The sequence below is a fragment of the Ambystoma mexicanum genome, chromosome 8 (assembly GCF_040938575.1).
Source record: "Ambystoma mexicanum isolate Mex_15411 chromosome 8, UKY_AmexF1_1, whole genome shotgun sequence".
Lineage (NCBI taxonomy): Eukaryota > Metazoa > Chordata > Amphibia > Caudata > Ambystomatidae > Ambystoma > Ambystoma mexicanum.
In genome coordinates, this window is record NC_090929.1 from 753,368,970 (window position 1) to 753,394,653 (window position 25,684).

At 44.5% G+C, this 25,684-nt stretch overlaps 1 protein-coding gene across 15 annotated transcripts in view; it reads left to right on the top strand.

Moving 5' to 3' along the window:
* The window catches only part of SORBS1 (sorbin and SH3 domain containing 1), an 862,221-nt gene that overhangs the window by 228,106 nt on the left and 608,431 nt on the right, over positions 1–25,684 (top strand). For 14 of the 15 annotated variants that reach the window (XM_069610575.1, XM_069610579.1, XM_069610580.1 and 11 more), the window contains exons 5-7: positions 14,420–14,539; positions 25,241–25,267; positions 25,382–25,497. In XM_069610575.1, the coding sequence (XP_069466676.1) occupies positions 14,420–14,539; positions 25,241–25,267; positions 25,382–25,497 (263 nt within the window). The remainder of the gene's footprint in view (positions 1–14,419; positions 14,540–25,240; positions 25,268–25,381; positions 25,498–25,684) is intronic. The other variant, XM_069610577.1, reaches the window with a different exon arrangement.

Consider the following 25,684-nt stretch of genomic DNA (forward strand, 5'->3'; position numbering starts at 1 on the left):
TTCATTTCAACCATATTTGTTATTCATTTATTTCTTTCTCGTACCTGTAAGTCAATTTTTTGTTAGCATATTAATATATGTGATACATTTCTTTTTAGTTGCACTTATTTTTTTTTTTTCCGTTCAATGTTTCATTTGTTATTGTTTGCTGTTGTCTGCGCCTCCTCATTCACTTCCTCCTGAACATTATTGTATGCCCTTCGTACGTCTGTTAAATGTATCCAGTACCTCAGCCCTTTAACCTTGACTGCTGTGGGAGTACAAAAAAACTACCTCGTATGGGCCATGGAATCTTGGGGCACTCCATCTGCGCACAAAGCTTCTAACATAAATAAAATCCCCTGGCATTAATTGCCCTTGGGGGCCCTGTTCCACAAATGACACAGTTTGGTTTCCCTCTTCTCTTGCAAATGGCGGTGACAATTGTCTTGAGATTGCACGTGCTGCTCTAGTCAGCTTTCTCAGATAATCAGTGAATTCATCTCCTAATATCGTGGCGCTTCTGTGTGCATCTGAATGTCTACGCAATGGGGAATGTGCTGTGTGCATTCTTCTCCCCATCACAATCTCGTGAGGGGACAAGTGGTGGTCCTTACTTGGCTGGTTCCTAAGTTCGAATAGTGCAAGGGGTAACCAATACACCCAGTTCCTTTTGAGTGAGAAGCATAGTTTGGACAATCTTCCTTTTAAGAGGCCTTGATCTTCTCGACAACGCCATTGCTTTGAGAGTGATAAATCGAGCAAAGCTTGTGTTTGATCCCCAATAATGCAGTAACTTCCTTGAACAGTTCATTCACAAAATGAGTGCCATTGTCTGAGTGAATCACGTCGCAAATTCCCCAGCGTGGGAATACTTCCCTCACTAGGAACTTTGCTGCGCACTTAGCATCTGGACGTGCACATGGACCAGCCTCAACCCATCTTGAAAATGGACATACAACTACTATCATGTAGCGTGCCCCATTACACCTTTCCCCCATGTCTGCGTTGTCAATATGTAGTTCCCTGAAGGGCCCTGTTGGCTTTGGAATTGTCCCTCTGAGTGTCCGTAATGTCATCCCAGAATTGTATATTTGACACGTTGTGCACTCCATTGCTAACCTTGATATAGGTTCCTGGAGCCCTGGCACGAACCAATCTTCCTGTATCTCTGCTGCTATGTGTTGTTTGGCATTGTGTGCTGGAAAGTGCAATTGCTGGAACGCTATCTCCATCAATTTAATGGGCATCACCACTTTACCTGTGTTATTTTGGCGCCATAGTAAATCTGTTGCCGACTGGCTGCAACCCCTTTTTTCCCACAATGCCTTTTCTTCATTACTTGCTTCTTCCTGTAACTCTAGTATTTGTGATATGGGCATGGCATTGTACCCTTCTGGTAACTCCTCACTTGCTTGTTGCTGTAACATGTACTCACCTGCTATTTCCTTTTGGAAGTATGACGCCTCCTTGGCGGAAGCGTCCGCTGCCGCGTTTCCCAAAGATACAATATCTGTATTGGACGTATGTGCTTGGCACATGACGATGGCCACCATTGTAGGTTCTTCAAGTGCCTCAATTAATTCCTGTAACAACTCGGCATGTTATACTGGGGTCCCATCTGCCCTGCGAAACCCTCTCCGCCCCCACCGGGCCAGACCACCGTGTACCGTTGTAGTCATGTATGCAGAATCTGTGTATATTGTGACTGTGCATCCCTTGACTGCACGTAAGGCTTCAATTAGGGCAACAAGCTCTGCTGCTTGTGCGGAAAAGTGTGATGGTAGGCGATATTGTACTAGCACTTCGTACTCACCTTCCTCTAGTCCCACCACCGCCATTCCTACATGTTTTTCACCTGTATCCATGTCAATTGATGCTGATCCATCTACAAAGTACACTTCTCCTTATGTTAGGGCATTTTCACTTACCACCGGGCCCTCACCCTCTTCTCCTGTGTATATTGCACAATCGTGTTTTTGCATGTCTTCTACTGTACACGGCTCTGTGATAAATGTCGCTGGATTTACTGTTCTACACCTCACTATGTGAATGTTGGTGCTGGATAATATTATCTCGTACGCTGTTGCTCGCTGTGTTTTTAGTGTGCTTTTTGATCTTTCCAGTATCGCAAAAAGGGAGTGTTCCACATATAATGTAACAGAGCATCACATTACTATTGTGGCACTTTTCTCAATGGCGAACATGGCGGCAGCGAGAGATTGTTTGCACGCAAAGTGTCCCTGCATAACTGTGTCTAGTGTGCCACTGTAGTAAGCCAATGGCTTGTGTCCCATGGATGTCTTTTGTGTCAGAACAGCTGTCATTAGTATTCCCTTGCAGTGAGAAAACAGGTAAAATTTGCGCTCATAGTCTGGGTTGGCGAGCACTGGAGCACTTGAAATTAGTTGTTTGAGTGACGCAAATGAGTCACTCATCTCTTTTGACCATTTTATTTCTTTATCCTCCCGCTGGGCCTCTTTGAGTGCTTGTAGTAAAGGTCTTGTGTATTCTGCGTAGTCTAGTATCCATGTTCTGCAATAGTTGCACATTCCTAAACATTTCTGCATTTCTTTTACCGTTTTTGGCTCTTTTACTACTGTGATTGCTTCTACTCTGTCGGGTATTATCTTTTTACCATCCTTTGATATCAGCTGGCCCAGGTATAATACTTCTTGTTGGCAGTATTGCAGTTTCCCTTTATCCACGTTGTACCCCTTGTGGGCTAACAGTGTTAGGAGTGTAACTGAGTCCTTCCTGCACTCTTCCTCATTCTGTGCGCATATGAGCAAGTCATCCACGTACTGAATGATTGTACTCTCAGCTGTCAAATTTTCCAAGTCTTCATGGAGGATACGATTGAATATACTGGGGCTCTCACAGTAGCATGTGGTAACCTGCAATTCTCATATCTTTTCCCCCCTAGTGTAAATGCTGTCAAGTATCTGCTCTCTTCTGCCAGGGGAATGGAGAAAAATGCATTTTTCAAATCCACTACTGTGAAGTTCGATGCATTCTTTGGGATACTGCAAAGTATTGATGCAGGGTTCGGGACAAGGGGAAACTCTTTTTGTATGACGTCATTTAGTGGGCGTAGGTCCTGGATCATCCTCCATGCCCCTCCCTTTGCTTTTTTGATTGGGTAAATACAAGTATTACATGGGGAATTTGAGGGTACTATTATTCCCTTGGCCAATAAGGCACTTATCGTTTCTTTTATCCCTTCCTCGGCTTCACGGGACAATGGGTACTGTTTGACTCAGGGGAGGATTGCTCCTGGTTTTAGTTTTATCGTGACTGGGGTAACTCCGTGCAACAACCCTACATCATGGGGACCTGTAGTCCACAAATTGCTTGGCACTAATGTCATGTCATCATCAAAGAATGAAGGTGGTGCTCCCACCACAGCCATTAACTGTACAGGCACTTGTCTCGTTTGTATCAAGATATCACATGGTATTGCTATTCCCATTATTATTTCTCCGTCACTTTCTGAGTCTGAGAAGAGATCCTCATCTGATAGATCACGTAAGGCAATGTCAGCATTGATGCACAACACAGTGCGCCATTCACACCCGTCTATGTCCATACCAATTACTGCAATTCTTTTGGCTGATATCTGTACTGAGTGCAAATCCAGAGATATCACTGACCCCGGTGTAATGTCTGTACGTACTATTGGGCGGAAGATGAATTCTGCTGGTACCCTCCATTCTAACCTTTTTAGCTCAGGTACTACTCATGCTAGAGTTTTCAACCCTTCAATGAACACACTTTCATCTACCGGCATGCCACGTATCTCTGGTGCTGTTGCTCGCGCATGTACCACTAGCATTACACGCAGCGGGCATATTCCTGTGGTTGAGCAAACTATCCCTCTTTCTGTGAAGGATATAGTCATATTGAGCTTGCTGAGAAGGTCCCTTCCGAGCAAGTTTATTGGGGAATGTTCGTAATACAGTAGGGGTGTCCTCACTGTCTTACCCCCCACGGTCACATCCAACTCTTCTGTGTAAGGAACTTCGATGACAGCCCCAGAGAACCCCTGCGTCTCCAACCTACGGTTAGAAAGCGGAAACCGACCCTCACGTATGCATGACTTTTCGGCTCCCGAATCCACCATAAATATGAACTGCTTGTCTCCTATCTGCGCCCCGACTAATGGTTCCTCCGCTGCATTGTGGGTGGTAGATAGGAGGGGACACGCAAGTGTTCCCTGTGGGCTGTCCTATGCTGGCTACCTCATTGTTCCCCCCTGACTAAAAACAGTGCCTGACACAACCGCCACACCGCTATAGGGGGCTGGGGCAGGTGCCCCGTTCGCAACTGTGGCGAAGGAGTTTCCTGGTGTGTAGTGCATGGATTTGTCGTTCTGTGGGTGACCCTGTGTTCTGCTGTTTTGGACGTGTCTTTGGTCCACATATCCTTGCTCCTCTGGCCTCTGTTGTCTTCCCATTGGGAGGCCATATGGGCTCCCTGGGTGGGGGTTACCGTATTGCTCCACATCCTGAAAACCGTTGTTTGGTCTGTTTCTACATTCTCGTGAGAAGTGCCCCCACCTCCCGCAATTCCAGCAGCTTCCTTGCGTACCTCTGGGGCCTTGCCCCCATATCCTCCATTACCACCGTACCTCTGCCCCCCTCCTCTACGACCCCTGTACCCACCTCGTCCCCCACGAGGGGCTCAATCCTGCCACTGCGGACCTCCCTACTGTTCCTGTCGGTTCCACTGTGGCTGTCCCGCTCCTGCCCAATTTGCTGCCATCCTCCCCTGTATTGCTACTAGCCCCTCCTCCTCCTCGTCTCCCTCCCTGCTATGTTAGAGCGCCTCTACTGCTGCAGCGACCTTCACCAGTTTCGTTTGTACTAACTTGGCTTCATCTGCCAATCTTTTTTGTGCCATTTCTTTTTCTTGTTCCTTTATTCGTTTGCAGTGGTGTACTATTATACTCTGTATTTCGGGCCACCCCTTCGCTTCGATTCCTGCAATTTTGTCAAGTGCTTTTTGTACCTCTTTTGGCAATCCTCTCTTGATTATGAAATAAAATAATGATGTTGATTGGTACCAGGGCGTGCCCGTTTCCGCTTTCCACATCTCCTTTACCCGAAAAATGTAATCCATAGCATCCTCCCCCTCGTTCATTGTGCATTGCATAACCGACTGTAAGTCTGGTGTGTCTGGAAATGTTTCTCTTAATGCGTCCCACACTCGTGCTCGTACTGTGTTAAAGGAAGCACCATCATGACGGTCACAATCTAATGTTATACCCGGAAAATCGGCTTTTATCCACACTCTATCTGCTTGGTCCTCAACCGCTGATACTAGTAGGCTTTTTACATCCCCTACCGCCAGTGGGACCCCCGCTGTGTGTTTCTCGAATGCATATATCCACTTACTTGCCCCTCCGGACAGTGGTGATAATAGTTTTAACAGATTGGCCTTATCCATTTTTAAGCGCAGGGTATGTAGTTTGGTCTCCCTCCTCCCCTGTGTCTAATGGGAGTTGTAACTTCCCCTTTGTTGCTTTGCTTGTACTCACCTTCGTTCTCTTCCTTCCTAGCAGGGCCATTCTCCCTAGCCTGTTTCTTAGTCACCCAGTCCATTCCTCATCCATTGTTCTCCCCAGATGTGTGCTATCCATTCTCCCACTCTCTCCTCCCATTGCCACACTTAATCTCCCACCTTCTTCTTCATCGTCTTCCACATCACACCACCAGTCCTCTCTTCCCCCTGTAACCAAAAGCTCATCATCTGCCCGTTCACTTGTCCCGTCTATTTCTATTATTCGCGTAGGCTCCTCTTGTATTCTGAACAATATTTCCCCCTTCTTCCATCCTTCCTCAATCGTCCTATCATGGATTTGTGCCCTTGGTGTTTCCTCTAATCGGGCAGTATTCGTCCCACTTTGCTCACAAATATTTTTAATTCTAGAAAGTTCATCTCTTGATAATGAGAGCCTTGAATCTAAATCCTCTGTTAACTTCTCTATATCTACTGTGGGTGTGCATATCTGTTCACGCTGTCTATGACCCTCGTATGGCGGGGGTGCAGTCGGGCCATGTGTTGTTGTAGCTTGAGTCGGGGGCACATATGTGGGGTCACTATACCCTTCTGCGGGCACAGGTTTTTTAAGTATAGGGTACAACCGTGTCACTTCACCTGGTTTTTCTTCCTCAGTCAGTTCTTTATCGCCTTTGGGTATCAGTAACGGGCTGTCTGTGGTGGATGGTAACTTGGTAATCGGCTCTGTCTTTTTGATGGGAAGCACCTCTTCAAACAATCGCCAAAGATCTAATATCTCCCTCCTATTGTGGAACTGTTTCCCCTTATATTTCATGAAAATGCATGAAGCCACCATATCTAGAACGTTTTTATGAAAAGATCCTCCTTCGAGCCATATTTGGGGCAGACCTTCGCTCTTTAACTCGGTGACCCACTGATCGTGGTATTTTCTAATGCGTTCAGCATATCCAGGTAAACTCTTACAGATACGGGCCAGGAGTGTCTCTGCCCCCATTGTATGCGTTTGGCTTGTTTAACACTATATATATATATATATATATGTTTTCAAAACTTTGTACTTCTTTGACACCTTGGCAATAAGGGAGGGTGTGGTTGTATAGCTTGTAAGTAAACCACCTTCTACACACTACCGATATTCCCTACACAAATATTCAAAAGAAACAGCTTAATTCATTGGGCTTACCACCCAATGAATTATGATGTTTCCTGGTCACACTTACCATGACCACACCATGATCATACACATTTTACAATTTACTAAAATCATCATAACATGGCTCTATTTCAACACATATAATGCATATATAATGACAGTCAATACCCTATTGAAAGTTAACATCTAATCTCTTTCTTCCCTCCCTTGTTTCACCCAGTCTTTTGATATGAGGTCCCCCCTTCTCATGCAAATCTCTTTTTGTCTTTTACTCAATATTGACCTATTTTCATTTATAGACCCAGAAAGAATGAAAGAAAAGTGTTTACTAATATATTCACTGTGTCTCCCTTTTCTACTAGACACCTTTATCTTATTCTCCACTTGTTCATATATTTCCAGTACTAGTCAAGATAGCACTATGCGGCACCGCCTTCTACCCCCTTGCAGAGCTAGGTTCCCGTCTCTTTATCTCTTTTCACCTTTTGATCCTAATGGCCATATGCAAAGAAAAAGGAAAGAAAGTATAGTATTGATTCTAGTAATCCCCACCGTGTCCCCTTTTTAAATGACCTCGTTTTTTTTTTGTTTTTTTTAAATCCTGCTCCCTTCCCCTACTCCCCGTATCCCTTATGATCACTCGCACTTAATACTCACGTGCCCGTCTTGAACCGAGAGTCTCCGAACTGGGTTCGTCTAGGCGGCGCTGTCTCACGCTCGACGTCCAGCCCCAGCTCCGGCGAGCGGTAGTCAAAGGGGATTTTTTGAAATGGAATCCCTTACCCTTTCTCTAATACATGCGCACTTCTGAGCGTACCAGTCGCCGTAGGTGGGTAGCTTTCCGGAGCAGGCGTACCGTGCGTCTCCCCTTTTAACCGGAGATTTTCGTGCCAGAGGGGACGGAAAGGACGTACCAGGAGATGTGATCACGCAATCGGGGTCACCACTGAAGGCGAGCGTCACCAGATAGAATTACCCTCCCCGCAAAGAGAGGCAAGAATGGACTCTCCCACGAATGGGAATAAGGCTAGGACCAAGTGCGGGTGAGCTTAAGGAAGGCTTTATCTAAGTCAAAATAGGGCATGCAAACTCTGCAAACTCGGAGAGCGCTCTCTCTGACACTAGCAAAGACAGGCGTTTTTATTTACAAAAAGCGTCATAGGCACCTACACACTATAGGGGGCACATGTACATGAGGATTGGATGGTGTCGACTAACAATATGTGTAGTCGTGATGCGTCTCTCCGTGGTTGGTGGACACCGCAGGTGCCAACGTGGGGTGGGCAGGTCAGCTGGGCTCATCCGGGAGGCGCTGTCCGGTCAGGCGTGGTCAGTATCATTGATGGACGTCTTTCTTGGCTTTCTGCCCTAAGGGCCAGGCACACCCATTCATTCAATGCTGCAATGTCACTTGTCCTGTAAATCCTACAATAGGTTATTCTACAGGTTAATATAACACAGGAGGAATGTGCATTAGGTGGGGTACTTTGGCGATACATCAATATGGGGTTGCTGTTATCCTGTTGACTAGGTATCATAGCCACGGGGTCAGGTCTCAGAGCATGAGGTAAGCTGTCCAGGCTTTGGGTCTCGTTAGAAGTCATGACGAATGCTTTTATACAATGTTGGTGCAATATTAGGTGTCTCCTTTTACAAGCGTCATTAATCTGGGGTGAGCTGATGGGTCGTGGGACCTATGAGGGGGCACCTCTGGCCTCTGGTTATGGCCGGATTTTGCTGCTGGGCTGTAAATAATTCAGGCGGCTGTTCGCGGCTATGTGAGCTGCAGGGGAATCATGAATGCCTGAAACAGCTCCAGCCGAATTGGGGGAGGTGAGGCGGTGTCACTCAGGCCTTTACTTTCTCTGGCAGGCTTCAATGGGAAGGGAGGAGAGGTGGCCTTGGATATGCCCACAATGATAGTCTTCTAGCAAGCTGCAAACTGTAAAACAAAGGGATTCGCATAACATAAACTGGCTAAGGGGTCACACATCTATAGCATTTACAGCAGTATATATTAATTTCAGAATTTGTTAACTATATCTGCAACTCCATTAGTCACTATAGGGTAAGTATTTGCAATATTAGCAGTTTTAGCGTCACACTGTAAACATGATACGCGAGGTAGCATTAGGGTTGGTGGAGCATGCAGGAGCAACAGACCAACACGATTGACAGCAGTAATACACATTAAACCTGTACATTTGCACTTGATGGCATTCTATGAATCTTGTTTACATGAGCTCACAATACTGTCGCACTTGTGTTCCTTTGTACTCTAGCAGCACCAGGGTAGTCATGGCATAACCATTTGGTATCACTCACTTTACATTGCTCCTAGAGAAGCACATAGTAGGAGGCTAGGGGCCTTGAGTGTGTGCGCATACTGAGGGGGTTTGAGTATTATGGTCATGTGGTCGCACACTGACACATTCTTCGGTTTGTACAGGGTTTGTAGAGTTTTAACACGGAAGGCGTGCACGAGGGGTATCATTGAAATGCAATATATGCATACATGTATATATGTATTGAGCAGTTTCTTGGTGTGGGGTTAAGGCTTTTGTTTCATCGAGGACGATTTACAGTTATTTTCCAAGCCAGCCCCGCACAAGGACTCTCTAAAGGTGGGGGCCCTGCTGCAGCGCACAAGGAGTCATGTCCTAAAATGGCGTTCTGGTTCTCAAAATGGTTTCCTGGGCCTAGCGTAATACAGTGTGTTTAGTCGATGTGTCGGCCAGTGGTCCACCCACCACCTGGGCCCTGGTGGCAGAGGGGCCCCTGATGAGTCATGGATATTACAAGGAGGGGACTGCAGGGGAGGGGGGGGGCTCTTTGACCTGTCCTCCCATACAAGGTTTACTCCCCTTGCTGTTGGCCTGGCTCAACCTTTGTTTGCCGCCCATGTAGGCTACGCAGCCCTCCATTTCCTTCTGATCCCATGTCATATCAGGAACTTGAGCCATCTTGGACCGGAAATCCTAGTCATAGTCTAACCACCCGGTTGTCCAATATCTCCTGTGTTCCTTCACTATTATGTCCTTATATTTCCATAAGGCTGCCCCTTTCTCAGGTAATATTTCCATTATGACTGCTACCAACAAAGAAAGTGCCTTGTTCCAATTACCTATTGTTTCCTCAGGCCTGTTCCTTTTCTGCCTTTTCTTATCCTCCCCCTTGCTTATTGTAATGTCATGTCTAGCCGCATCCAATGATAGTAACGAAAATAAATCAGAGTATTCCCTTGCCCAAATATGCTCTGTCACTTGTTTTGGAATGTGCCATGCTAGCCTTTACCTGCCCGATAATAAAGAGGCAATAGTAACCAGTGAGCTGCTTACAACCCTTACTACCCACTCCTAGATGCTGGGCCTCCTTCTCTTGGCCACTCTCCCTACCCTCAGCGGCAACTGTTGCACCCGCCTGTACACCCTCCTGCTGTGGGAGAGGGGAAGGGGACCCACCCAACGGTGTTAAGCCCCGATTTGAGTACGTTCTGCTCCCATTGAATCGCCCAAACCCACTGGTACCTGCTTCTGGATGTCCGGCACCATGCCCTCTGCTGCACCTGAGGTTACAGCTGCAGTGAGGGGGCATGGCAGCCCTGCTGCCTCCATGGGAGCGGCAGGTTCGGGGGGCCTCTCCCACACTGCCGTGGGACGAGGCGTCCCTGATTTGTTCTCCAGCTGTGCCACACTCTGTATTACCCTGAGCAACTCCCCCATGACCCTAGCCATGTTGCCATTTGCCAAACCCTGACCTTCATAACCTCCCGGTATTTCACCTGTTGCCCAACTAGCAATAACCAGGGGTAGGTGGGGTGACCCTGAACCCTGTAAGTCGGTACGCTCTGCCCACATGCAGCGACTACCTTATCCTTTGGCTGCCGCAGAGCTCTCTTCCGTTTTGCTGGTGCGTCAGCTGGACCTTCTGTGGCTGTGCTGGTCTCCATGGTGCTCGGGGGGGTATTTCTGGTGGGCACTTCGCCGTGCTGCTCCAAAACCATTTTTGCCCAACCCGTGCCCAAGCTGCAGAGCCTCTCTTGCAAGAGAGCCCAGAGCTCTGCTGTTTCGCAGCCGTCCAGCCCTGGCTCAATATGTTAATACTGTCCTGTAAATGCAAAGCAAAATTAGATGCACCCTCCTTTCTATCAGACCTTGAAACCCTGTCTTGAGGGGACCCTATCCCTTTATTTCAACACCTTACCAAATCTTGCCAATGCTTGTCTTGCACCTCGCAGTGACCTCACACAAAACTGCTTAAAGGTGCCCCTCCATCTTGCTTGTTTCCTGTGACAGCCTATAAACAAAGATGTGTTGTTATATGTTTTTTTTAATCAATAATAATTATAAGCTAAGCACAAAACGCAATGCTGAAACTGGTAATAATTACCAGAGCTGAAAAAGAAGTAATGCCTGTCGCTATACTGCAACGTGGAGCACTGACACCTACCCGAGCCATTTCCTGTAAATAAATGGTGCCTTTACTCCAACAGCTCCCCTGCAATATTCTGCAAAACTAATTTACCCAGACAGGCTCCCTTTTTTTCTTTGTTTTCTTCCTTTTTTTATATAGTCCCCCAAAATAAATCTGAGCATGCATGGCATGGGCCATCACCCCAGAAGGGATAGCCGCTTAGCCATAAAGGAACTGGGCATGTGCTGTGAGCACTGAAAACATGCCGCACACCACTACGATATACCTAGCCCCATGCGCTCTCAATCAACTTCGCAGTCTTTTTCTCTCTCATCCCTGTAAGCTAGGTAAATGTAAAATGTTAAAGATATTTGTACCGTGCACCGTCACCAACGGAGTTGGTCCCCAGGCGCTCTGGTCGATCTGCAAACGAGAAGGTGGGATGGTTAGTAGGGTGAAGAGGGAGTAGGATAGTGAGAGGAGTGGTGTTCTGTTGGCAGCTTCATCGCGGTATACACCAGATGCTGAGCTTTAATGCGGATGTTGGATCGGTGTCAGTCCTCTGTGCTGTTGCTGCGGTTTATGTGTTGTAGCGGTGTGGTGAAGTGCATGCGGCTTATGGTGCGAGGGGTAGTTGTGTTTGTTTTTGAGCGAGATAAGTATGTAGAAAGTTTTGAGCTCCATCACACCCTCTGTGTCGCCTGCCGTACCGTTTACTGTTCCTCCTTTTGGATATCCAAATATCGCTGCAACCGAAATATCCAAAACGCAGCCCATTAGGTCTAACTGTTATTTGAATCGCATCATATGCGCTATCAGCGCCATCAGTGTTCTTTCCACATTAAAGACACTTTGTTTTTTTTTTTTTTGTAATTCTACAATCTCCGGCCTAAAGAAGATCTCCCATCCAAGCACCAGCCAGGGAGGACCATGCTGAGCTACCCCAGCTCAATCTAGTCCTGCTTGCCAGGCGCCCCATTTTTTAAAAAAATATTTTTTATTTTAATGTTTTTAAAATGTTATCGGCCTGGCATTTAATTCACACAAACTGCTAAATTCCATCAGTCCCCCATGTAATCCGATCACTGAATTGTAAAATCGTGCCCGGGGTAACCGGCCACCAACCTTGGCTGTGTATTATGGGTCATGCAAATCGAGAAGGGAAATCTGTACAATGAAAATCGTACCGAGGCCCTCTTCTCAGAAAGTATGCCCTGTCCTCCCTCTTTGCATGAACTAATGATCCCACAAAAAACAGGAAGCAGCAAACCATCCGCTCCGGTAGGACCAGACCCAAAGCCTTTTTTTAATGCCTTCCGCCATGCTTGAAGCATAAGGCACCATCCATTGCTCAACAAAGCCACCTCCACCACACCTGGGATCCTCCTTGCTAAACTTCCTTCTTAAGCTAAAATATGGCAACTACCAATCCTAATACAACACATTTTATCCTTGCTTGCAACACCGAAAACATCCCATATCCCTCAGGAGGCCTGCTTATCAACCCTGGCCAGCAATACCCAATACATCACTTAAGAAATGGCTACTGAGCCAGCAAACCCAGCATTGTACCTTGCAAGTCAACCGCACCCAAAGCCCATTAGCGCAGCAAACCTTCTTCAACGTTACAATGCACCACTGAGGCGCGTGGTGCCCCGACCTCCTTTCCAACAAGGCAACCCATGAAATAAAATACCCAACCCGTGCACATTTCTCTCAACAAAACAGAGGCCTCCCATTTCTTCCCAGAAGCAAACTGTCTCCTGGAGTGCCACTGTAGCCCATTGGAGGAAGCCCCGGGTTCCTTAAAGGCAACCTGGCGAGGGCCCGCACCTAACGTGCCAGACCCTCTCAACTCCACTCGTACCTGCAAAAACTGGAACCGTTTGCTGCTCCTTTTCTACTGTAACCACCTGTATTGCTGCTTCCTGGTTAAAGAGGATGACTCTTTGCAGCGCCGACTATTTAAGTCCCTCCACTAGGCCGTGGGCTGATTTCAGTCTCAACAGGAGAGTGGAGGCAATCCAACAGAGGGGGCCAAAGGGGGCGACCGGCTATGCCGGCTGTCCCTCTAGCGCCCCCTGCATGGACCGTGACATCCGCTTATACTGTTTACTTGCTCATTGCAGGCCCATCATGCTCTGTTGCTTCTAATGGTTATGGTTAAGGTTGATTGGGTTGGGCCATGATTTTGATACAGGCAGGAGAGCACCTCACAAACTAATCGGATTGGCTTTCTCTCTACCGCATTCTTCCAAATTAAATCACTCAAATATTCACAAGAACTCAGGAAAAGAAACAGCAGCATTATATTTTTACTGGCAGGGGCGTTATAGTGTAACCACTTTGGTCTGCTGTGGCAGTCTGCTCAGTGCATTCTTTCAACTCCCACAGCTCCTTGTAAATGCACTCTGGCATTTCATGGAGGTGTTCCTGCTGGCTGGATGTTCTCTACGAAACTGTGGAGTGTAATCCTTACTGAGCTCATGTGGCCTTGTGCCAGCAGGACTTAGCTGTTCCGGACAGCATGCTTTGTGCGCCCACTAGCAGAACTGTGGCAAATGTTTCTCCCTTTTTTGAATGAAAGTATGGCTGGCGGCTGTCTCCCTTTACAGCAAACATTCGTCAAGGGCAGAAACAACGAGGCTAGAGGCTGTACCGTGGAAGCCCTGCTACTTGTTTGAATTATGGGCTGAATTTGATCATTCAAATTTTTTTTGTTTCTTGCAGTAATTAAATGTATTGGCCTATAGTTGGTATTGCGTCAACAGATGTGTGCCAAGATTTTTCCTGGATATGTATGCATATAGCAGACTAATAAAACAGAGGTCCATGCAGGGCTCGAAATTATCAGTTCACAAGCAAGGGAATAAAGTAGACCGTGGGTATAGGACAACCCTCATTGAGCAGGTGCAGCATCTGGAGAACGGAAGTAGATGTAGTGTGTGACGATGCAGGTCTAATATGCAAGCAAGGCCACCTTCTCCATAGAGTTTGATACAGTTATTGCCATATCCTTCTAGTGCACTTTAGAAGATCCCAAACTATCCAAAACATACGTTTGAATTATGTACAACAGAATTAATGTGATCTGCTCAGTGTTATGCCTATGGGCAACCCCTGAAATGCCATTAAGATGCATATATGTAGGCATTTTAAACCGCCAACGAACGTTTAAATGTCACATGCGTATATTTGTTTGGCACCAGTTTTTTTCCTAGAATCAAAGGTAGCTCCAGATAGTTCTCTGCGTTAAGCCAAATAACCCTCCACTAACATTTGCTTCAGCCTCTATAGACATACTCAACCATGGCGCTAAAGCATATGCATATCTTAACTTGTTTATTTCAGACATGGATCCTTCGAAAGTCTGCACTGGTAAAGGTGCAGTGACTCTTCGTGCCTCTCCTGCCCACGGGGACGCCTCGAGCAGCAGCCCGCCATGCCCTCTGCATGTGGAATCGTTGCAAAGTAAGCTCTGTCCAAATCATATTATTTAGTTCTTGTTTTGGTTTTAGTGTGCATGATTTAGACAGACCCAGTAGTTACAGAACACGTTCCATTGCGTTCTCTTGACCTTTCTGTAAGATGCCCTACAGCAGAAGTCTTCAAACTGGGGGGCTGGCCCCCTTAGCGGCCCGAAAGATGTCCAGGGGGCGCGGGAGAGTGGGCAGTGAGGGGGAGAGAAAAGGTTCTTTAAAAAGGGATTAAGATGACTGTTTGTAATATAAATATGAGCAGATTTTCTTCTGCTTATATTTTCTATTAAAAACAGTCATTGTAATCCTTGTATAAAGTTCCTGGGGCCAACCTGGACATCCTGTGAGCCCCCTGGGGCTGGAAGTGGGGGGCAAAAACAATATTTTAACTCAAGGGGATTGCGCAGTATGAAAGGGTTTGAATACCACTGCCCTACATTAAAAGCGGTGGGGGGAGGGAGGGGCAGTGGTCAAAATGTACAGTAAGAAACAACTGTGTTCCCTGCTGGCCTGTCCCCGCTTCCCACAAGCCCCATCACCACGCCCCTCCTACCCGCAATCCAAACCCCCAAACAAACAATCCTGCTGTTTAAGGGACCGTTCAGTGTACTGCACTGATGTGAAAGTTTCAACTTTTTCCTACACTTTTATTTCAAAGGTTAACCATTCCGAAACGGTTTCTTTTTAAAATAAAAGTATAGGAACAGTAAAACTTAAAAGACAAAAGTAGAGAAGCACCGCTCCCAACCACCCACGCCCACTTCGACCACCGGGGGTAGGGAGGCTTGGAGCAGCTGTTGCTCTGCAGTCCAGGGTGGATACAGTTATAATATTGCCCACTACACGAACTAAGACATTGCTAGAAGGAGATACCTGTCTTTTTAAGAGATTGGGAAGAGTTCCAGTGTTACAATTTACGTAACCAAAAATAAAATTCTGCAAAGATAATACATTTTATGAGAATGGCTACTACTCTGAGGAATCTGTGCACATTTCTTTCACGTTTCATCTTCAGACGTACTGTACAGACTTACTGTATCTAGTTAGGTCTGCCTACAGGGAACGTGTTATTTAGTGCCCAAGCAGGGTGTTATTCATTTGTGTTTGGCATCAGTCATACTATTAGTGCTGTAATGAGGTTATCAAATCATCAGAGCTCAAACTATAGACGGCTCAAAAGCCCCAGACAGTACCAGTGATTTCCCGTGCCCAGGTGAGGACCGCAACCTTTTGAGGCGGGGGGGTGTCGGGGCTCAAACACAATGTGGGATGGGTGGGGTTTCTAGGAACTGTTGTGGATTGACAGTTGGGGGAATCAGATTGGAGCTTACTATTGCAAAGGGGGTAAATACTGTGAACATTAGTGGGTGTGTCGTGAAATGTGAAGACTAAGCAGACTCTGACAGAGATTGGGGAAATGGGTAGTAAACGCAACATGTCATATTAGTGCTCGGTCCTACAGTTTGCTGAATGGCGAGCCTATTCTTTCTAAAAAGTGAACTAGAGACTTTGGAGAAATGGTAGGTGCCATGCCCCCTACCATTTCCATGGATTGGCCCTGCAAGTTTTGCGAGTTTATTGTACTCTTGTTTATTATCTTATGTTCCCTCATCTTTGTCCCACATACATGTCCCTCTATGTCCATGGACAGATGGAAAACTCTGTTACATGCTTCCTGCTTTCCTTACGCTCATTAGGGTGATTTTTATTAATTTGCACAACTGTATCCACCGGCTACTACTTTTTGCTCTTTATATTTAAAAAAAAAAAAGAAAAACTCAAACAAAAAGAAAAACGGGTACAATCTATGCAAATCATTCAGTTTTGGGGCAAATAGAATGCCAGTAACCGTGGGCATGAAGATTTCCTGCAAAGGAGCAGTGACCCGACACAGCATCCCCACGCGTGTGCTGGAAACCCTCATTCTACTGAAAATAGCAATGTGCAGACATGCAAAAATAAAACATGGGGAAGTCTTCCAGAAAACCAGGGATCACTTTCGAACATTGACAGATAGACCCAATAAGAACATTAGCGTATAAAAACAATAAATGGGAGTCTACATCTAACTTCGGAGACTGGGCTTTAAACAAATAATCAGTGCCAGGACGCACTTCTAAAACTGCGGCATAGCCCTGTAGGCTTAGAAACAGGAATGCGTGAGTTGTGATACTTTAGCATATACACAAGGGTTAATGCACATAGTAAAGAAAATGAGTCAATAAGACCAGTGCAATAAGACGCACAACCACCTGTGGACTGAGCTAATGGGAAAACAAGCCTGGAATCTGTGTCAGGAATAGCCTGGGAGCTAAAGTGGGAAGATCACAGAATGAGTAGTCACGCATAAAGAAACAATACTGCAGTGCACTGGTAACTGTTGGGAGCATCTACAAATGAAATAAATATGCAATGATGGCACGGAAATATGTCAATAGGTTGATGGATGAAGGCATGGTGAATAAAGAACATGATAGACAAACTATGATTGAAAATTGATAGTTTGCTTGTTGGAACCTACCTTGTGACTTGCAGAGTGATCCCAAAGTCATACTGCAGCTGTTTGCTCTTACAGTGTGATACATTTTTGGAAACCAATAGGTGACGTGATCTTTGAGTGCAAGGCAATATGAGAAATGTAGCTACTAGCCCTCCCACATGTGCATTATCCTTTGGCAAGAGACACTGGAAGGTAGTGCAGTGAAACAGAGTCAATACTCAAGAGAGTAGCTGCAAAGTAACATTAAGCAGGGGAAGGTCGACTGACGTGGAATCTTTGGTAGTGTTCTATGGACAAGGAGATCCTGCGCCTAGGCTCCATTGAAAAGCTGGATTGGGACTTCGACTTTATGGAGAAGCTGGCCGGACACTTAGGCTCCAAAGAAAAGATTGATTGAGAATCAGGCGATCAAAGAATGCTGCTTTCATCACTGGCACTCAATGCCGGCTCTGACCACTGTAAGAGAATCATTTCCATTGAACCTATGGTATGTTCTAAGCTTATTCATTTCGACACCATGCCTGAAAGTGGTGTAGAAATCATGAGTGACTTACAATCAGGAATTGTTATTCGGTTTATATACTCCAGAGGTGCTAAGTAAAAGATTCTGAATTTTCCCAAAACTGAAAAGCTGGCTGGCAAATACTTGGCTGTTATCTGTGTGGATGTGAACCTTTTACTGATGAACTTGCAGAAAATTACCAAAAGCACTCTGGAAAATGTTTGGCTGGAGACCAGATATACATCATGCTTACAGGTTGCCCAAAGACATGACCAAATACAATAGACCTTCAGAAATTCTGTTAATTTGGTTATTCGTCACTGAAAAATCAGATAATTGCTGGCGCTTTCTAGATATTATTGGCTAACAAATAGGATACAAAAAGCAAACACCAAATAAAGGTAAGGCTAATGTCGTTATGTGAAACTTTAATGTCCTCTCGGGAATACATATTCTGTGATCTAATGTGTCATATAAAAATAGTTAACTCTAGACCACAGGTAGAATTACTGACTAGAGCAACTCCGTTAATTATTGACCTCCCTCACACCTCATCTAAAATGAGGTTGAGGGTGGGAATACCAGATTGTTAAGAAACACAATCTGGTTCTTTGATGTTTTGTGTTTTTATTCACATTCTTCTTGTATTCCCTATCAAAATACTCCTTCCCTAACCTGAAAAATCTTAAAATTATACATTTATGATAACCTTTAATTCATGCTGTGCTTCCTGTACTGCCACCATGTCTGATTTCATATTTTCTGAATATATTCAGGGAGAAATCCTTTCTGAACTTTCCTGTTGAAGGAAATTATGCCTAATGAAACCCCACTCTATCCTGCTCTTCCCCAACAAAGAATCATGGAAGAACAGAGGGTGGGGCCTGGGGGGCATTTGGGGTGCATTTGAAGGCCCCAAAGAGAAGTCCCTTTCACATAAATGTTAGGCATTTTAAACACTGAAACAAAAATGGTCTGGACTCATGTTTTGTTTTTCAAGTACAAAATTAAAGAGCCATATGGAAAGGGGCCTACCTGTCATTACCAATGAATAAGCAGCATTTTAATTTACAAAAGGAGGAATCAAAGATCCCTGTCACATGGAAAACAGGATTTTTAAACATTGAAAACAAAAAAGGTTTGCACATGTGTGTGCAAATAAAAATTGTTTGAAAAAAATAAAACTGAAAAGGAATCACTGCTCGCAGAAAAATGTCAGGAAAACAAAACATAATGTGTGGGTGGACAAAGAGCAATGTATATTATGTTTCACCCACAAAACTCCAGTAACATATGAAGAGCCACTTCATGAAAAAATGTCAGCCCAAGGCAGACCCTTTTGCTGGCTGAGGGCAAAACATCACAAGGAAAGCTCCCACTCTTAGCATGTATGTCACATCTCCAATCTAATGGCCAACCGCAATAACATTTCCTGCTGAAGGTGTCGAAAGCCCAGTGTTACCCAGACTTGCTGGCTCTGAAGGCAGTTACTGCAGGACAAGTTTCCTTTGGCTTTAGCATGACTAAAAGGTGTGAAGACTGGGGTCTGCAACTTCAAAGAGCAAACTACCAACTTCAGAGAGACTCATAAAACACCTTTGGTCACAGACTGGCCCAGAGAGACAGCTGGCTGTGCTGGATGAAGCATATCCCCCATTTGCTGAACATACAGATGTACAATTAATTTAAAAGGACTATTATAACTTTGGCCTTTTTCTCAGCCATCATAAGTCAGATGGATTTCATCTATGTACCATTTTCTATGTAATTTCCAGGCGTTTTTGGGGTTATAAAATTCATCTACCTGTGACTCTGGGAACTGTAATGGCCAGTTAAACTAGGGTTCTGGTTGATCTGACCATGTTCCAAATGTGAGAGTTGATGAGCGGGTGGAGAATGAAATTAGGGATATGCTTAATAACTTACATAGTCATGACTGTTGTACTTTTCATGGAAATGGCAGAAATGTGCCACATGGCCGTCCTACATCGTACAGATTTGGTGGTCAGCTTATCTAATTCTCAATGATTAGCAGAAACAGAAAATACGTTTAGTCTGGCAGTTGCTAGTAAAATTATGAAGTTGTGTGATACATAACTAGTTTTTGACAAAAAAGTTGAAAGGAGAACAAAGGATGGTGACAAAAGGGGAAATACCATATGTTGCTCCAGACCTCTAAACCAATCCTGCCTTGGAGGCTGGGCTTGGAGGAGAGAGAAGGGGAACTATCAAATCCTAATGGCAGGAATCTTGCAGGGACCTCCCCAAGATTTAAAATTGATGGTGTCATCGCTGCTATATAAGGGTGGGTGCACTAGGACAGGGACAGACAGAAAAAGGAGAAAGACAGGAGGATGGAGAGAAGAGAAAGACCACCAGGAAGGCTGCGGAAACATACCATCTGACAGCTGTAAGGAGACACCACAGGAGATTGCTGAGAGTACATGGGTGGTGGAGCTGTCTATCTCTAGGAAGGCCTCAAAGCTGACTGGGTCCTGTGGTGGAGAGTGGGAGGCCATCTTTGAGAGCGGAGTAACCAGACCCCTGCCCTATCTTTCCAGAGGGTCCTGAGATGCAGCTGGCGTTCCTGAACCTTGAAAAGAGGCTTGCTATGTAAGTAGAACTAAGCCCTGGAAAACCAAAAAGGTGTGGGGAGTCTGCTTGCCTTGAATCCTTTCTTTCACTTTATAGTGGGTGGGTGAGGGGGGCAAAACTGTGTAGATCCTTAGCCTATGTAACCAAAAACATTTATTTAATTAATTCCCCATTTGGCAGAACTCTACAGAGTGAATTTTGTTAAAATTCGAAATTAACAAAGCTCACTTTCAGTGTGCGCTGAAAACTATAGCTTATAATTTAATTGGATAATCCTTGTTGTCCAGCTGACCCCTACTTCTTTAAGGAAGAGGGGTGTCTTTGTTCTTAAATCGGTCCAACCTTTTTATCCAGCTTCCCCAAAACAGGCCTTTCAGTAAGGGGAGGCCTGAAATCCAAAATTCCTCAAAGCATTTAAATTTTTAAATCTGAATTCTTGACATAGGTCAAAGCAATGGCGGGTCTGAAAAACGAAGCGATAAATCACGCTGTGTTTATTTTAAACCAAAAGTGTGGGCGAAATCATAATTGCCATATGTAATTGAACCAATCTTCAATTCCTACTGCTAGCCTTTAAAGCCTGCAGGAAAATGAAAATTGAACAACAGTACATAAGAGCCTTCGTGATTTATCAGTGTAATTATTTCATGAAGTGAGATTTGCAGAAAGTAAGAATTGTTATGTGTTCTTTTCAACACACTTTTGTGATTTATTTATGCTGACAGAAGTTGATTGTGTTGTGCCACAGATAAAGTGGTATTTAACATTTTTGTGCTAATTTCTATTACTTTTAATTTAAATAAATACCAATATATTTCCCGTACACCGACCTGGTTCTTGACTCATTGTTAGCTCAGGGGAGCGGGATCCAAGGGGCATGATTTGTGTCTGAGATAGGGCTAAAGAGATTGTTGCATAACCATGTGAGTGGGGAGGGAAGGAACTCCCTGTGTTGATGGGGGCTTTTCAATTAACTATTAAACCGGGGATCTGCCATCCAGGTGGCCATGACATGGCCATCGCTTTTGGATCCAGTTCCTGGGGGTGGACCAGTGCGGGAGGATCACCTGGATGAAGGGTCTTCGGGGAGTGGAAGTGGGTCACCAGACGCTGAGATGCAGTATCCCCTTCCATGTAACACCTTTTCCCCATCCTACCAAGTAGGATACTTAGGAACTCGACACCCCCTTTCCCGACACAAACACTTTCTCACTGACAGCTCACTGTGAGAGAAAACAGCCTAACACCTGAGCCGTATATCTGACATGTCCCAACACAAGGGTCACGCAGACTCAGGCAATTACTGATCATTACACATACCTGACTTCCATCACACTTCCCCACATGGATAAAAGGCGGAGAATGAAAGCACACTCTGAGCAAGGCAAAACACACAAAGAAGCAGCAGTTCCAAGATAGCAGTTTAATACGAGGAGAAAGACGGCAAGACCAGAGAGGGTTGCAAGGAAGGAAGTACCCTTGACTCTTTTGGAGACAACACGCTACTTTCACAAGCCTTTGAGAATAAGAAACATAAGACCTGGAATTAAACTTGAAGAAAGGTGCATTGTGTGTCAGAGGTCCGTGGGGCTCTCCTGTGTCGATAGCCAAGGCAGGGAGGAGCGATTGCTGCTGTGGACTGTCCTCGGCTCCTTCAACAAAGCAGCACCAGTAAGAAATGAATAAATCTGAAAAGACCAGTGTGTGAAGCATATCTGATGAGCAATGCATATATAATTGCCCATCCAAGGAGTGACTGAATTTTTGAAGCCAAAATAGATAGATACCATATACAGAGTGGGTTGTCACCATGTGTGTGCTCATTCAAAGGTTTATATTAGGATCCAGCTGCGAAGTGGCAAATGTAAATGTGAATTGTGAAATCGAAGTGGTCCTGCAATGGGTCAAGCTAAACCCTGTGAACATTCGAAAGTCTTCGATAGCTAATACAAACTGAAATTGGTCCGAGCCCGGCTGAGGGAGACTAATTGTGTAAGAGGACGGATCTGAGCCCGGCTGAGGGGGATCCGGGGTGAACCGTGAGTAACACGAGAACGATTTTTTGGTGAACATTGGAGAAGGAGATCTGAGCCCGGAAGAGGGGGATACCAAGTATTGATTGCGATCTGAGCCCGGCTTGCCCCAATCCACATGGCTGCCTACCTGCATGAATGCCCTTCCGAATGATTGGCTGCCTGAGCTTGGCTTAGCAGTGCGAATGAGAGACAGAACAGTATATCTGGGGAACTCTCCCTTAGCAGAATTGTTCAGAAGCTGAAGTTGAAACTTGAAGCTGCTTATCCTTGAAGCCCAGCTAGAAGTGGAAGAATTGCTTTGAGATGAGAAATTGGTTCTTTCTGTTTAACTGCTGCTGTGTTTTCTGTCTGGCATTTTGTATGCATATTTATTTTCCTAGCTTTTTCAAATCATTGCAGTAATACGATGAGAAACTTAGCTACAATTGGAAAGTATCATTTTAATAAACACATAATGTGTTTTCAATTAATGCTTGCATTGCACAAAATTATTTTTCAGAATTTCTGTGTTGTGTACATTTATCATAAAGTTGCATCAATGTGGTATGTTCAACACATTAATGTGTAGGAGAAACGTTTCTACAAATGTAATAACTTGTTTGAAGCCAGACATCTTTGCTAGACAACAATTTTTGTTATATGTCTTCTTCATTTTTAGAGCTAAACAATGTTCTAGTTGCTTGTCTCATACTATTTACACTCTTGCTTAGGCAAAGTATTTTTACTCTTACAATTTAATTCTGTTAAACCGTAAGTAAAATACTGTCCACCTTAAAACCTTACCTGTGGCATGGATAAGTATTCAATGTCTTGTTTAAACGTCCATTAAACCTTAACTAGGAGTCAATGTGGTAAATTAGTCAGCTGCAGCAGGGCCCTTGTTCAAGGATGAGTGATTGTGTTTAGATCAATGACAGGGGTCACATACCTCTTTCAAATCTTCAAGACTGCACTTAAAACAATGAAAACCTGACTCTCCATCCAGTACAAGCACTATTCCAAGACAACAATGAAATGGTTGAATTTACAAATGAAATAGAAACGCTGCAAAACCTGTTCCTGTAGTGGTAATCAAGTTAGGTATTTAAATGTTTATGTAGCGCTTTATGCAGGATTCCTCCAACTTCTAAGCACTGCGATTGTTATTAGCTCAATCTCTAGTTTACCGACTTCTTTAGGATGTAAGGCTAACTTGGGCCATCCAACATTTAACCAAGACAAGATGTAGGTTTTAGCATTGGCCATGTGCCTCTCTGTGCTATTGTATCCCAACACTGGCATACCATTAAGCACTACTCGTTCCAGTAAACATGGACTTTCAATAATCATCAACAGACAATTGTGCTATCAAACCCCAAACACACAAGCTATCAAACCCCAAAACACATAATACAGTTCATGTTTGCTTTACGTTGTAAGTTGCTAGGTTTGTTTGTGTCTTAAACATGTAAATATATACAGAAGAGATCAAATGTTCAGATCTTTGTAGAGGAAAAATGAAAGGCATATTTAAAGGCTTATCCTCCTGTAATATTAACATCCCCTTCTGCAACATGCTTAAGGATGTGGGCTCTAGAGTGGCAGGAAATGCTACACAAATCATTCATTGTTCTAAGGTTGAAATCCTTCCAATTACGGTTTACTAAATTCCTACTATGGTGTGTTGTTCTGATTTCCGGAGGCAGAGTTACCCTTTTCATTTGTACTAGTCGCTATCAATGCTATATTAGTTATATCTGTGAGGCGCGTGCACTGCAGAGGCAATGATTTGTTCCTGTTCCATGTGGGCTGTGCTCCCACTGTTGTATGCTATTACTTGTCTATGTCAGGAGAGCTTGGATCACTTACTCCCTGCTGGGCAGGTTCGTTGCGAGAGGAGTTTGGATTGATAATGCATGCCTATTCTGTTTGTTCTATACAACGGTATTTTGCATTTCTGATGCCCTTCATTTACCTGATCAGGGTGGGGGTGCTTGAACTGCTCCATCCCATGCAGCTTCTAATATATGGGAGTGGACCATCTACTGCTGGGACTGACTTCTCTGTGGTAATCTTGTACTGTTGAGACTCTTGATGTTCCTGTTACATGTGAGGAACGAATGCTATACTGAGGTCTACGACATACCTTTTCTGTAGTAGGAGGTGAGTGTGCACTCCTGAAGCCTGTGTTTCACCTGTTCTTTGAACCCATTCCTTATCTGTTCTCTGTGTAGGTATCTTCTACCTTTGTTGAACTTGCACTGATCCATTCCACCTCTTTTACATGTTGACAGCTTGCATTGCTGGTGCCCCGATTCACTTTTTCTGTTTGTGTGATGGATGCCTGATCAGCTACTTCTCAAGATGACCTGACAAAATGTTCTGTGTGAGCGAAGCATTAAAAGGTTTATGCTGCTTTTGTACCTGTTCTTTGCATGCTCCATTTGTGGGAGGGTTTTTGGTCTAGTGCACAGTGCGATGTATGTATTAACTCTACAGAAACCTGCGTTTCTGTCATGATGTGGACTGCTGCTGTATAATAATTTGCATACAGTTTTAACTTTCTAGATGCGTCGGCTATATTTTCACCTACTTTATACTCTTATGTGGCAGGCAAAACTCCTTTTTACTCCTTTGAAATCACATTTATTCTCAAAGTTTAAAAATAAGGGGTAAAATAGTCCCACCTCAAAATCTTATCTGGAGCACTGATTACCACCATACTCCTAATGAGGCATGCCAGAACTCAAGTTGGAATATTGGAATGTAGCCCCTGTGCTCCGTTCATAGCACACACATACATTTCCTACTGCCACATCCCAAAGGAGTCGGGAAACAATTGGTCCTTCTTTGTACTGAATGAATTACTTGTTTTCATAAAGGTCAGAAAGTGTGAGAGCATCAACGTTACTGCCAGTTTCTATGTTAATTTGCAACATTGTCATGATCAGTCAGTGAATATAGAAGGATCTGTACTTTTGTCAATGGATTCTCCACGTGCACAAGCATGTTTTCTTACGTTTTAACTGTTTCCCTGTATACCTTCCCATGTTCTCTCACTTTGCTCTTTTAAATATGTAGGTCTGGAGCCAGAACAAATAGAAACAGGTATACATACAGTCCTTTTCGTTACATGCTATGTCTGTGCATGGGGGGAGTACATGTTGGCAGAGGCTGCTGCACACAACTCTCTGTGACCTGACATTCTTTTTAATATGTTAGATGAATGGAAGTGTTCTTCCAGTATTGATTCTAACGGAGACAGTCACCCATCAGCCTTGACGGCAAAGGGGTACCGAAGCGTGCGTCCGAATTTATCTCCAGAAAGCAAGCTACAGGTAAGCTTCTTTATGTCATAATTTTATTGGAAACGTAGAAATAATAATCATGAATGCTGGATTGCATTGACCAACAAAAAATATGTGTAATAGAAATAACAGAGTCTTTTCTCTTTTCGGCCATTTTTATTGTTGGAGAAAAGAGGGTAGAATGTGAGTGATTTCGAAAGTTTGGCTGGCATTCATT